This window comes from Dermacentor variabilis, unplaced genomic scaffold (assembly GCF_050947875.1).
Source record: "Dermacentor variabilis isolate Ectoservices unplaced genomic scaffold, ASM5094787v1 scaffold_38, whole genome shotgun sequence".
NCBI classification, from domain to species: domain Eukaryota; kingdom Metazoa; phylum Arthropoda; class Arachnida; order Ixodida; family Ixodidae; genus Dermacentor; species Dermacentor variabilis.
Genome location: NW_027460566.1, coordinates 355,062 through 368,904, shown reverse-complemented (window position 1 = coordinate 368,904; position 13,843 = coordinate 355,062). Strand labels below are relative to the sequence as shown.

Here is a 13,843-nt window from a genome sequence, read left to right as displayed (position 1 = left end):
AGCGTCATCGGCGATGCCTTGTAGAACATGTGACACATTATCTGATTCAGACATAGCATCGTCAGCTTTGGGGCATAGAGCCAAGATGTCGAAGATGTATGAAATGTACGGCTCTGTAAATGTCTGAACACGAGATGCAAGAGCCTTTCTCGCGGCAACCTTGCGGCCAATGGGGTCGCCGAACAGTTACCGTAGCTTTTCTTTGAAAGTGTCCCAACTGCTTATCTCGTCGTCATGCGTCTGGTACCACATGCGTGGGGTGCCGCCAAGATAAAAGATTACAATGGCGAGCATAATGGTTGGGTCCCACCTGTTATTAGCGCTGGCATGTTCATATAGCTTGATCCATTTGTCAACATCCTGTCCCTCCAGGCCAGAGAACACACCAGGGTCGCGATGTTGGGCAACCGTGATGTTTGGAGCAGTCCGGCCAGCCGACGCTGTTGGAGAGGCAGGCTCATCACCGGGAGGCATGGTGACAAGCTCGATGTACCGACCACTCCGGAGTTCCGTGGCGAGGACGGGGATCGCTGACCTCCACCAGAATGTTACGTGTAGAAAGACACAGATGAAAGAGGCTATTTACAGGCTATTTACACTGGACTGGAGCCAGAGCGCCAGGCCGACATTCACTCGCGCCAAGGGCACAGACACACTTCGTTGTCGTTCTCGCGGCGGCTCGTTCCTTGAGCATCGCTCGATGATATCGTAATAATATGCATGAGCATATCGTAGGCCGTATCAGCATCGTTACACTCAAATACGGGTGTCCAGTTTACACTTCGAAGTTGGTTTCGAAAGTCATTCATTGTTCTTCGATTTATTTCTTGCATGACGAAAGATTTACATTGGTTTCGGCTCGCTTTAAGTGTGTTATTTCGTTTAGAAAACATGTATATCGGCAAGTGATCACCTAGGTCGGCGGCAATGATACCAGCATTGATATCTGGCATTGGGCTGTTCGTAATAAATAAGTCTATAAGGGATTCAGACAGGTATGTGACTCGAGTGGGTGTTTTTATCACATGCGCACAACCAAAAGAATCAAGGAGTAAGATCAGATTGCGGCAAACTGTATTCGATTGCAGTAAGTTTATGTTACCGTCACCGCCTAGTTTATGCACAGTCTATTCTGGTAAGCATAACACAGTAATTGTTCTAAAAAGACAAGCAATCTTTCGCTATTACCCTCAGGTGGTCGATACAAAACAGCGAAAACATAGGATCCACATTGTACCATAAGCGCTTCGTAGTCTGGTGTGACTTTTGAGAGATCTGCAATCAAGTCACATGAAAGCCTTTCTGACACCATCTGCATCACACCTCCGCCACGGCGGTTTGGTCTATTTAGAAAGAAGCTTTGGTAATGACATCATCTTCTGAGTAGTACCATGTCTCACTTATGATTATTATATCAAACCTGAACGTGAATTCGTTAAGAAATGCTTCTATCTGATCGTGTTTATTACGGACAGACTGAACATTAAAGTGCAAAAAGGTAAGAGAGTCGGCGTAAACAGGACGAACAAGGTTGCGTGGCACAATCATAGCAAAATAAGATACAAAAAGTGTTCGTTGCCAATCGCCACTAGCAGATTTTAGCTAGGTCTGCCTTGCATGTAACTTTAACAACACTAGACTCCCGTTTTTCGCGCGAATACTTTTCCGTCTCTCACCCATACAAAGCGCCATTTCATTTCCTTTTTCTTTGCCACAGTCACGCCAAGCAGTTGCTTTAGTTGAGGGCACTAATGCTCGTTCACGAAGACAGACTGCTTGGAAGAAAAACCAATGTCTTCTGCGGTGATCCTTGCTTTTCGTGCTTTTTGGATCACAGCATCACGTTTTGGCCGACGATTGAAAGACACTTTCCTATGGGTGGGCAGCGCAACCCGGACGAAGGACGAGAGGAAGTACACAACACGAGCGTAGTACTAACAACTGGTTTATTATTTCAAGCAACGGACTATAATATACAGAAAATGTAAACACGTGTAAAGTGACGTTTACAAGGGTGTTAGCCTATCTTGCCATTCAAAAAATCAGCTTCTTTATCCTGCAGAGTGATAGAAGGCTGGCTGACGCATGCGCCTGAGTTCACATGCATGAAGTAGGCCTCTACAATCTCGCGGTTAATTTGATGCATATTTTTATACAGTATTTCCGTTTGTTCAAACATGGGTTTGCATGAGCAAACTCTACAATGCGCGGCCAGATTCGAACCTGTTTCATTCCTGATCGCACCTTGGTGCTCCCTAAGGCGGATGTTAAGGCAGCGTCCTGTCTGCCCAAAGTACATTTTGCCGCACGAAAGTGGAATGATGTAGACCACTCCCGCCGAGCATGCCACAAGCTGCCCCGAGTGTTTGACGCGGCATGTAGCTTTGGACGCCTGTTTAGGTCTATTGACAAGATTGCAAAACTTTTTTAAGAAGTTCTTTGCTGAAAAGATTACTTGAACACCATATTTCATGGCTGTCTTTTTTAACCCATGCCCCATCTGATGTACATAAGGGATGACTGCGTACTTTTTAACTTTTTCTATCTGTCTTTGGGGTGCTTCCCCTTTCTTTATTTTCTTCACTAGCCCTTCACATATTGACACAATAATGGATTTAGGAAAACCGGCCTTCTCTAGACGATTGAGTTGTTGCGAAAAGCTCAGATTGGCGTGGCGGTGGCATGACTTTCTAAGTGCGGAACCCAAACACGTCATAGCAATTCCTCTTTTCAAAAGTTTTGAGTGTGCCGAGGCATAGTTTAGAATTGGTTTGCTAGTCCTGGGGTTATAATTCCAACAAATATGTTGCGCTGTTTATCTTAACTGCAAATCCAAAAACTGAATTTCATTATTACTGGGCAGTTCATGAGTAAATCTGAGACCCACTCCTTCTTTATCAAAAGCGGCGAGAATATCTCCAATAATTTTGGAACTGTTTTGGGAGCGGATAACTACCAGGTCATCATCATCATCATCATCATCATCATCATCAGCCTAGTTACGCCCACTGCAGGGCAAAGGCCTCTCCCATACTTCTCCAACTACCCCGGTCATGTACTAATTGTGGCCATGTTGTCCCTGCAAACGTCTTAATGTCATCCGCCCACCTAACTTTCTGCCGCCCCCTGCTACGCATCCCTTCCCTTGGAATCCAGTCCGTAACCCTTAGTGACCATCGGTTATCTTCCCTCCTCATTACATGTCCGGCCCATGCCCATTTCTTTTTCTTGATTTCAACTAAGATGTCGTTTACCCGCGTTTGTTGCCCCACCCAATCTGCTCTTTTCTTATCCCTTAACGTCACACCCATCATTCTTCTTTCCATAGCTCGTTGCGTCGTCCTCAATTTCAGCAGAACCCTTTTCGTAAGTCTCCAGGTTTCTGCCCCATATGTGAGTACTGGTAACACACAGCTGTTATACACTTTCCTTTTGAGGGATAGTGGCAACCTGCTGTTCATGATTTGAGAATGCCTGCCAAACGCACCCCAGCCCATTCTTATTCTTCTGGTTATTTCAGTCTCATGATCCGGATCCGTGGTCACTACCTGCCCTAAGTAGATGTAGTCCCTTACCCCTTCCAGTGCTTCGCTACCTATCGTAAACTGCTGTTCTCTTCCGAGCCTGTTAAACATTACTTTAGTTTTCTGCAGATTAATTTTCAGACCCACCCTTCTGCTTTGCCTCTCCAGGTCAGTGAGCATGCATTGCAATTGGTCTCCTGAGTTACTAAGCAAGGCAATATCATCAGCGAATCGCAAGTTGCTAAGGTATTCTCCATCAACTTTTATCCCCAATTCTTCCCACTCTAGGCCTCTGAATACCTCCTGTAAACATGCTGTGAATAGCATTGGAGATATCGTATCTCCCTGTCTGACGCCTTTCTTTATAGGGATTTTCTTGCTTTCTTTGTGGAGGACTATGGTGGCTGTGGAGCCACTATAGATATCTTCCAGTATCTTTACATATGGCTCATCTACACCCTGATTCCGTAATGCCTCCATGACTGCTGAGGTTTCGACTGAATCAAACGCTTTCTCGTAATCAATGAAAGCTATATATAACGGTTGGTTATATTCTGCACATTTCTCTATCACTTGATTGATAGTGTTGAGTTGATTGTTGAGTAGCCTTTACGGAATCCTGCCTGGTCCTTTGGTTGACAGAAGTCTAAGGTGTTCCTGATTCTATTTGCGATTACCTTAGTAAATACTTTGTAGGCAACGGACAGTAAGCTGATCGGTCTATAATTTTTCAAGTCTTTGGCGTCCCCTTTCTTATGGATTAGGATTATGTTAGCGTTCTTCCAAGATTCCGGTACGCTCGAGGTTATGAGGCATTGCGTATACAGGGTGGCCAGTTTCTCTAGAACAATCTGACCACCATCCTTCAACAAATCTGCTGTTACCTGATCCTCCCCAGCTGCCTTCCCCCTTTGCATAGCTCCTAAGGCTTTCTTTACTTCTTCGCGCGTTACCTGTGGGATTTCGAATTCCTCTAGGCTATTCTCTCTTCCACTATCGTCGTGGGTGCCACTGGTACTGTATAAATCTCTATAGAACTCCTCAGCCACTTGAACTATCTCATCCATATTAGTAACGATATTGCCGCCTTTGTCTCTTAACGCACACATCTGATTCTTGCCTATTCCTAGTTTCTTCTTCACTGTTTTTAGGCTTCCTCCGTTCCTGAGAGCCTGTTCAATTCTATCCATATTATAGTTCCTGATGTCCGCTGTCTTACGCTTGTTGATTAACTTAGAAAGTTCTGCCAGTTCTATTCTAGCTGTAGGGTTAGAGGCTTTCATACATTGGCGTTTCTTGATCAGATCTTTCGTCTCCTGCGATAGCTTACTGGTTTCCTGTCTAACGGAGTTACCACCGACTTCTATTGCGCACTCCTTAATGGTTCCCATGAGATAGTCGTTCATTGCTTCAACACTAAGGTCCTCTTCCTGAGTTAAAGCCGAATACCTGTTCTGTAGCTTGATCCGGAATTCCTCTAGTTTCCCTCTTACCGCTAACTCATTGATTGGCTTCTTGTGTACCAGTTTCTTCCGTTCCCTCCTCAAGTCTAGGCTAATTCGAGTTCTTACCATCCTATGGTCACTGCAGCGTACCTTGCAGAGTACGTCTACATCTTGTATGATGCCAGGGTTCGCGCAGAGTATGAAGTCGATTTCATTTCTAGTCTCACCATTCGGGCTCCTCCACGTCCACTTTCGACTAACCCGCTTGCAGAAAAAGGTGTTCATTATCCGCATATTATTCTGTTCTGCAAACTCTACTAATAGTTCTCCTCTGCTATTCCTAGAGCCTATGCCATATTCCCCCACTGACTTGTCTCCAGCCCGCTTCTTGCCTACCCTGGCATTGAAGTCGCCCATCAGTATAGTGTATTTTGTTTTGACTTTACCCATCGCCGATTCCACGTCTTCATAAAAGCTTTCGACTTCCTGGTCATCATGACTGCATGTAGGGGCATAGACTTGTACCACCTTCAATTTGTACCTCTTATTAAGTTTCACAACAAGACCTGCCACCCTCTCGTTAATGCTATAGAATTCCTGTATGTTACCAGCTATTTCCTTATTAATCAGGAATCCGACTCCTAGTTCTCGTCTCTCCGCTAAGCCCCGGTAACACAGTACATGCCCGCTTTTTAGCACTGTATATGCTTCTTTTGTCCTCCTAACCTCACTGAGCCCTATTATATCCCCTTTACTACCCTCTAATTCCTCCAATAACACTGCTAGACTCGCCTCACTAGATAGCGTTCTAACGTTAAACGTTGCCAGGTTCAGATTCCAATGGCGGCCTGTCCGGAGCCAGGTATTCTTAGCACCCTCTGCAGCGTTACAGATCTGACCGCCGCCGTGGTCAGTTGCTTCGCGGCTGCTGGGGACTGAGGGCCGGGGTTTGATTGTTGTATTCATATAGGAGGTTGTGGCCAAGTACTGCACCAGGGTGGCCAATCCTGCTCTGGTGAGAGAGTGCGTTACCGGTTCTGGTCACCGGGATCAGGCCGCACTCCAGGCCTGTTTGTGCGATTTTCTCAACACACGGTTTTTTTTTTTTGTATTTCCCGATGGAGAATTGCGCGGCACCGGGATTTGAATCACGGTCCTCTTGCACTGGAGACGGATACTCTACCGTCCCCGCAGGAGTTAAATTAAAAATTGAATTATGGTGTTTTGCGTGACAAAAACCACTTTCTGATTATGCACGCCGTAGTGGAGGACTCCGAAAATTTCGACCACCTGGGGTTCTTTAACGTGCACCTAATTCTAAGTACACGGGTGTTTTCGCATTTCGCCCCCATCGAAATGCGGCCGCCGTGGCCGGGGTCCGATCCCGCGACCTCGTGCTCAGCAGTCTAACACCATGACCACTGAGCAACTACGGCGGGTCCCGCTGGAGTTGTACGCCTCATTTAACCTACAGTGGTGCCCTATTTGATCAGTCAAGGTGGACCAATCTGAGCTCGGTTATACCGCATGGATGGCACTCGGGTAGAGAACCTGGTATTTATGACCTGCACATGTGTGGCCACACATAATTGAGGATATATAATTTTTTTTTTTTAGGAGGGTTTCCGTACAGTGATAAAAGGAAGGAAAATACATTAAAAGAAAGAAAAAAAGGAAAAAAAATGTAACATAACATGTGATTTGAACTCGTGATCCTTCAATGTTGCCCGGAAAGGTAGCTCAGTCGGTTGGTTCGTCAAGCCAACGGTTACTTTCAAGCGCCAAAGCTCCTGCTCCAAGCCTCATACTACCAGGTAGTCGTCAATAAACCTGAAGCACTTGATCGTACTTCCTCTCGTCCTTCATCTGGGTTGCGCTGCCCACCCATAGGAACATGATCAATCACCAACTAGCCCAGCTTGCCGTCTTAATTGAAAGACACTACTACGTTCTTATCAGTATCAGAATTCCGCACAGGAACGCGATGGTAAGCATCAATATCTTGCTCAGTTATTGGCACGCCGAGCACTTCCCTGACCTTCTGCAGAATGTTTCCAAGGTTCTCATTCTGCAAGCAAGGAACACCTTTCACCTCAATGTTCCTATTTCTCGAATATTTATTTATTTATTTATTTATTTGTACATACTGCAGCCCCATAGGAGGGCTATTGCAGGAGTGGGTAAAAACAGTGTTGAACAAAAATAAAGTAAAATCAACAATGACTCTTACAACATCGTTACAATCGTTTACAAAATCTTACAAATGGTTTTCATCGATTCATAAAAAGCAACGACACAGCAACACGCACACATAAAGTATAAACTAAACCTGATTTAAGTAGTTACCTATACTGGTTTTCATAGACAGCACTTTCGAATTCGCTTATCGGGAGTGAACAAAGGCAGCCAGGCAAGGAATTCCATCCTTCTATTGTGCGGGGAAAGAAGCTGTACTTGAAGGTATTTGTACGGGCATAGAGAGGGTTAAGATTAAGCTCGTGGAAATTACGCGTGCAAGAAGGCTTGGTGAAAGATATGCAAGCTCTGTTTGAAGTGTGGTATGACTTGTTAATTGTGTTGTGCAAAAATTTTAATGATTCCACATCATGACGCACTGAAAGTAATGTTAGATTCAGTGTAGGGAGGGCAGACGAGGGTGAAAAATAGCGGTCATACCGATGTAAAATGAAACGGACGGCTTTTTTCTGCACTGCTTCTAGTTTGATTATGTTGTTTTGGTTATGTAGTGACCAGACTGTTGCGGCATAATCGATAATGGGGCGAACAAGAGTTTTATACATTAAAAGTTTTGTTGCCTTCGGAGCCTTTTGCATAGTACGACGTAGGTATCCAAGCTGTTTTAGGGCCTTTGAACATGTTTGGTCAATGTGTGTAGTCCATGAGAGATTGAGAGTAAATGTTACGCCAAGGTATCTGTATTGTCGAACTCTGGTTAAAGGTGACCCATTCAGTGAATATGTCTCAATTACAGGTGCTGCTCTTTTCGTGAAGGACAAAACAACCGTTTTTTTAATATTCATGTTCATTTTCCATTTTTCACACCAAGCACTGAAAGAGACAAAGGAATCGTTTAATCGCTGAAAACTATTCGGAGAATCAATCACGTCGTATAAGACGCAATCGTCAGCATAAAGACGAATATTAGAGGAAACATGTTTTGGGAGGTCATTGACATAAATTAAAAACAATAGGGGACCCAGGACGGATCCTTGAGGAACCCCGGAGCCTACTTCAAGTATGGATGACCTTGCAGAACTAAAATCGACGTATTGGGACCGGTTAGAAAGGAAACTAGCGATCCAATTGACCAGATGGGAATTTTTTAGTATTGCATTTAATTTTTGCAAGAGGTGAGAATGAAGTAATGAATCGAAAGCTTTAGAAAAATCAATGAAGATAGCATCAATCTGTTTACCGAGATCCAACTGATAAGCGATGTCATGGGTGAAGTCTGTTAACTGCGTGATAGTACTGAAACCACGTCTAAAGCCGTGCTGAACATTAGTTAGAATGGTGTTGGACTCCAGAAAATCTATTATGTGTTTGTAAATAATATGTTCCAGCATTTTGCACGATTGGGAAGTTAAAGAAATTGGTCTGTAATTCGTTATGTCTGTCTTCCTGCCTGTTTTATACAAGGGTATTACTCTTGCAAGTTTCCACGATGAAGGAACGATTCCTGTATCTAGAGACTTTTTGAATATAATTTCAAGATAGCGTGATGTCCATTGTGAATAGCGAAGTAAAAAGGAATTAGGAATACCGTCGGAGCCACTAGACTTTTTTGTGTCTAAATTTAAAATCAAATTAAGAACGCCATTAACATCAACGGAAATGTCGGAAATAGAAAAATCTGAATCATTATCGAAAGCAGGGCAGACATGAGAATCATTTGCGTACACCGAATGGAAATATTCATTGAATGCATTGGAGATATGTGCAGGATCATTTATAGTTTCATCATTGATAGTCAATGAAGATGAAGATTCAGTAGTAGGCATGACAACGCCAGAACTTCCGAGGATTATTTCTTAGTAATCCTGGCAGCTCGATATGAAAGAAAAAATCTTTGGCCGTATTCATTTTCAAATTTAGTTCCTCTTTGGCAGAGGTGAATCTAGCAATTGCATCAGGGTCATTACGGCGTTTTGAGCGTCTCAGTCTTCTAACGCGGCGTGATAACTGCAAGATTTCTCTAGTCATCCAAGGGAGGGTACGATTTTTTTTCTTAATTTTTAACGGAACAAAGCGTCGAATACACAGATTTATAATGTTTTCAAATTGGCGAACTAATGTATTCACGTCACAATCTTTACTAAGTGTGCAAAACGATTCAAAACGTTCTGATAAGACATCAAGAATAGACGTGTCGTCAGAGCGATTAAAGTCGAAAAAAGTTTGAATTTCGGCACGCGGTTTACAAACTGTGCAGTTTAGCGATATAAACACTGCCCTGTGATCTGAAATTCCGTCTGTAATTTCACAGTCAGACAGCTTATAAACAAGGTCTGAACTAATGAACACTAGGTCAAGAAGTGTGCTTTGTCTTGTGGCGCCAGTGACTACTTGTGTAAGCCCAAAAGATAAAGAAAAGTTAATTAGTTCGCTACCTAAACAACTGTGATGCGATAGTGAGGGCCAGTGAATATCTGGTGTGTTAAAGTCTCCCATTAGAATTAAGCTAGATGCATGAAAACTGTGCGTGTTGATGTAATCAGCGAGAAGAAAAATGTTATCAGGTGAGGAGGCAGGTGGATGGTAGAAAACAGAGACTATGATTGTTTTTTTGCCTAAGTATAATTTACACCAAACAGACTCAAGATCTGCTGGAGGACAGATAACTGAAAACTTTAAATCCGATTTAAAGAAAAGGGCGACACCGCCTCCCCTGCCAGTTTTGCGGTCTGATCGGACAGCTACATAGCCAGGTGGAGGGATTTCAGAGTCATATACGTGATCGTGAAGCCATGTTTCAGTAACACCAATGAAATGAGGGGAATAGGAGGCTACCAAGGAAAGAAACAGCGGGAACTTATTTACTAGACTTCTTGCATTCAAATTCAAGAAAGTAAGCTTGTAAGAGTCGTGAATTTGTCAAGGTGAAGATGACGTGGCCGGGAGAGTGTTCTCAGAAAGGCTCGAATTATTCACTACGGTGTTTACAGCGAGACCTGAATCGTCAACTAGGGCATTAGCTGCATCATTCCACCTGTAGCGGACACCGTTTATAAAAACACGGTCATAACGCAACCTCACCACAGAACCATGGTCACGAAAAGAAGAAGTTGCTGCCCATAGCTTTTTGTGAATGGTACGTACATTAGCCGAGTAATCTTCAGTTATGTAAAATTTTGTTCCTTTCAGCTTTGAGACAATTTTCATTATTTCTACTTTGTTCCGAAAGTCTAGTACTCGTAATATAACTGGGCGCGATCTACCTTCACGTTTGGTGCCAATTCTGTGACAACGTTCGATGGGCGGGCATTCAATTTGAAGTTTCTCTGTGAAAAATTGGTGTACATTAGACAAAAGCATATCTGTGTTTTCAGCATTGTGTTCACCAAGTCCATGCAAAATTATATTGTTGCGTCTCGAGCGATTTTCAAGGTCATCATTCTTTTTAATTAGTTCCGAAACAGCCTGAGATAAAGAGCGTACGTCAGAACCAGAATGGTCAAGTGAGACGCTAGGATCAGCGCTAGTTTTTTCGAGAGCGGCCACACGGGATTCCAGAGCGTCAAAACGCTTGTTAACAGTTTGCTGAAAAACCTTGATGTCAGCGATGTCTCGAGCGATCGTTTTTTGCCCAGCCAATAGTTCTGTCAGCATTCCAGAAATATTGTTCAAGTCATTATCAGGTTCAGCAGATGAACACGAAGTTTCGTCTGAATTACCAGTGTTACGAATCGTCTTTCTCGTGGGACCGGGATTTAATTCTATATCACCGCTAAGGACAAGTCGATTTGCGCAGAACAGTGCATGCATAAAACAAGACAAAAAGCTCTGTGGGTAAGAGAGCAGCAGCAAACAACGATCATCTGATCTCAAACAATGAGCGTTTTTAAAGTAACGTACCTGCACGAAAAACAAGACGCGATTAAGCATCCTGTTGGTGCTGCTGCAGTCTTGCCCACTGACGAGGAAAGCCGGGTCCAGGACTTTTAAGCGTTGTGTCGATGACGTCATTGACAAACAGCATGCTCCTATGGGGCCGTCCGATGACGTCAAATGTAAGTTGGAACCATATGGCGCGACGATAGGACCACATCGCACCTGCTGAAGCTGTCACACGGGGAGGTGACAGGGCAGTTCGGAGGTAGACCATCATACGTGGGCACAGGCTGTAGCTTCAAATGCAGCGCAGGGTCAACGGACGCATCCACTTCGAAGCACCTCGAGGAAAGGCCAGCATTGAAGATTCCGGGTGAACAGCAAAGAAACTGCACGAAAAACAAGACGCGATTAAGCATCCTGTTGGTGCTGCTGCAGTCTTGCCCACTGACGAGGAAAGCCGGGTCCAGGACTTTTAAGCGTTGTGTCGATGACGTCATTGACAAACAGCATGCTCCTATTGGGCCGTCCGATGACGTCAAATGTAAGTTGGAACCATATGGCGCGACGATAGGACCACTATCGCACCTGCTGAAGCTGTCACACGGGGAGGTGACAGGGCAGTTCGGAGGTAGACCATCATACGTGGGCACAGGCTGTAGCTTCAAATGCAGCGCAGGGTCAACGGACGCATCCACTTCGAAGCATATTGATCCTGTGTCACTATCTTTAGTGAGTTCTGACACACTTGCTTTCTCAGCTTCTCAACTTCTTGCAGAAGAGGCCCTTGTGCTGCTTTTAGGTCGGCATTTTCCTTTCTAAGTGCTTCACATTCTACTTTCAGAGATTCATACTGTTCACAAGTGAATTCTACACTTTGCCTGAGCTCTCGAAGTTCCTTACGGAACTCACGTTTGAGATCCGAAATTTCCCGTTTAAGTTCGTCATTCCCCATTTTGAGCAACAGCAGAAACACACTGCAAACACGCAAAAGTGACAGCACCTCAGACAAAAGTTGGCAGCAGGGCAGCAGAGTAGTAAAGCAGACTATAAGCAATACAAAAAAATGATTTCAAACCTGCAGAATAGATAAAACGTAAGTGTTGGTTCCTGCTGCTGCCTCTGCTGCCAAATGACGGTGAAAAGCCAGCAATACTCCTTCTAAAGGGCTTGCAGTGCAACCGACGTGACGTAGATCCACGTGGCTCCCGCAATCAGTCGTAGGCAGTCCAGGCAGCCAGCGATGCAGCCGCTGGGTGCAGTTGCACTCAAGGTTACGATGCAACCGCCCACCATCTTCTTGAAGCTTGTTTAGCATCTGCAGAAATCTGCAGAATAGATGAAACGTAAGTGTCGGCTCCTGCTGCTGCCTCTGCTGCCAAAATGAAGACTGAAGGAAGACAAACGTTTGGCACGCCCCTGACCACCGTCCGCTTTGCTATCACTGCGGAGAAGCTGGGCACATCTACCGCCGATGCCCATACCGGGAGATGGAACTCCGAGGGTTCGCCGTTAACACGCCGCGACCACAGATTGGCGAGCGACCTCGCGATATCGCCGACTACCTCGCCGCCACTCAGTGGAGCCCTCGACGACCGTCCTGTTCGCCGTGCCCAGGCCGCAACCTGTCGCTGCAGTGCCGACCATACACCAGCCCAGCCCGGGGCTGCTCTGCGAGCCCATATCCGGAAAACTAAAAGCAGCAAGCGATGGAGGTGCGGTTGCTGATCATCGAACTGACGAAGATCCTCCGCCGCCGACAAGACGACGAAGAGACCATCTCGACGACACAATAGCGACACGCCGCTGTCCCAACGAAGTCAGGAAACGGAGACTACGCCGACGAAAAACGACCTGACGGCGCCACATACCAGCCACAAGTCAACGCGACACAGCCGTGATCCGACGCCAAGACCTAACTGTAACGCAAGACAAAAAACCACCGACCTCAACGTGCTTCTCGACGGCCACGCAGTAACCGCCTTAGTGGACACAAGGGCTGATTACTCCGTAATGAGTGGACACATCGCCGCCCAGTTCAGGAAAGTCAAGACTGCATGGGAAGGCCCTCAAATTTGGACCACTGGAGGACACCTCATCATGCCGACTGGAATCTGCACGGCAAGAATAACCATTCATGACCGGACTTGCCCTGCCACCTTCATCATCCTCCATCAGTGTTCACAAGACGTCATTCTCGGTATGGACTTCCTGAACCAACACGACGCAATCATCGACCTGAAGTCGAAGTCGATAAAGCTGTCGGAAGATCGAGCGATACCACCGGAGAGCTCTCGTAGTCACCACGCCTTGAGTGTGCTCGATGATCAAGTGAGCATCCCGCCACGCTCCAGCATTATTATTTCCGTCGGCACCGAAACAACCGCTGACGTAGAAGGCGTCATCGAGGGCGACAAACATCCACTGCTCGACCGTGAAATTTGCGTCGCAAGAGGGATCGCTCGACTCCACGGAGGGAAAGCGGGAGTTATGCTAACCAACTTCAGCCAAGAGTTCAAGCACATCAACAAGGGCACGGCAATCGGGTACATCGAGAAAATTGTGGAAACCAGCAATGCCTTTGTCCTCTCGGATTTTGCCGCATCTACCCCGATGAGCATAGTACCCGAACCAGACTTCGACGTCAATCCGTCTTCCTATGAGTAAGCAGCAACAGATCAGAAGTCCTCTCCGGCGATACAAAGACTGCTTTTCAACGTCATCGAGGATTCGACAAGCACCAGTTGCAAAGCATCGCATAATAACCGAAGAGTGCGCTCGACCACTTCGCCAGAGCCCTTA

General features: G+C 45.5%; 2 protein-coding genes across 3 annotated transcripts in view; both read right to left on the bottom strand.

Annotated features, from left to right (window-relative positions):
• The window catches only part of LOC142569034 (enolase-phosphatase E1-like), a 210,137-nt gene that overhangs the window by 75,708 nt on the left and 120,586 nt on the right, over positions 1-13,843 (bottom strand). The window lies entirely within an intron of this gene.
• LOC142569037 (uncharacterized) lies at positions 10,085-12,237 on the bottom strand. The gene has a single exon (XM_075678563.1). It carries the CDS (start codon positions 11,174-11,176, stop codon positions 10,085-10,087), a length of 1,092 nt encoding a protein of 363 aa, XP_075534678.1. The 5' UTR covers positions 11,177-12,237.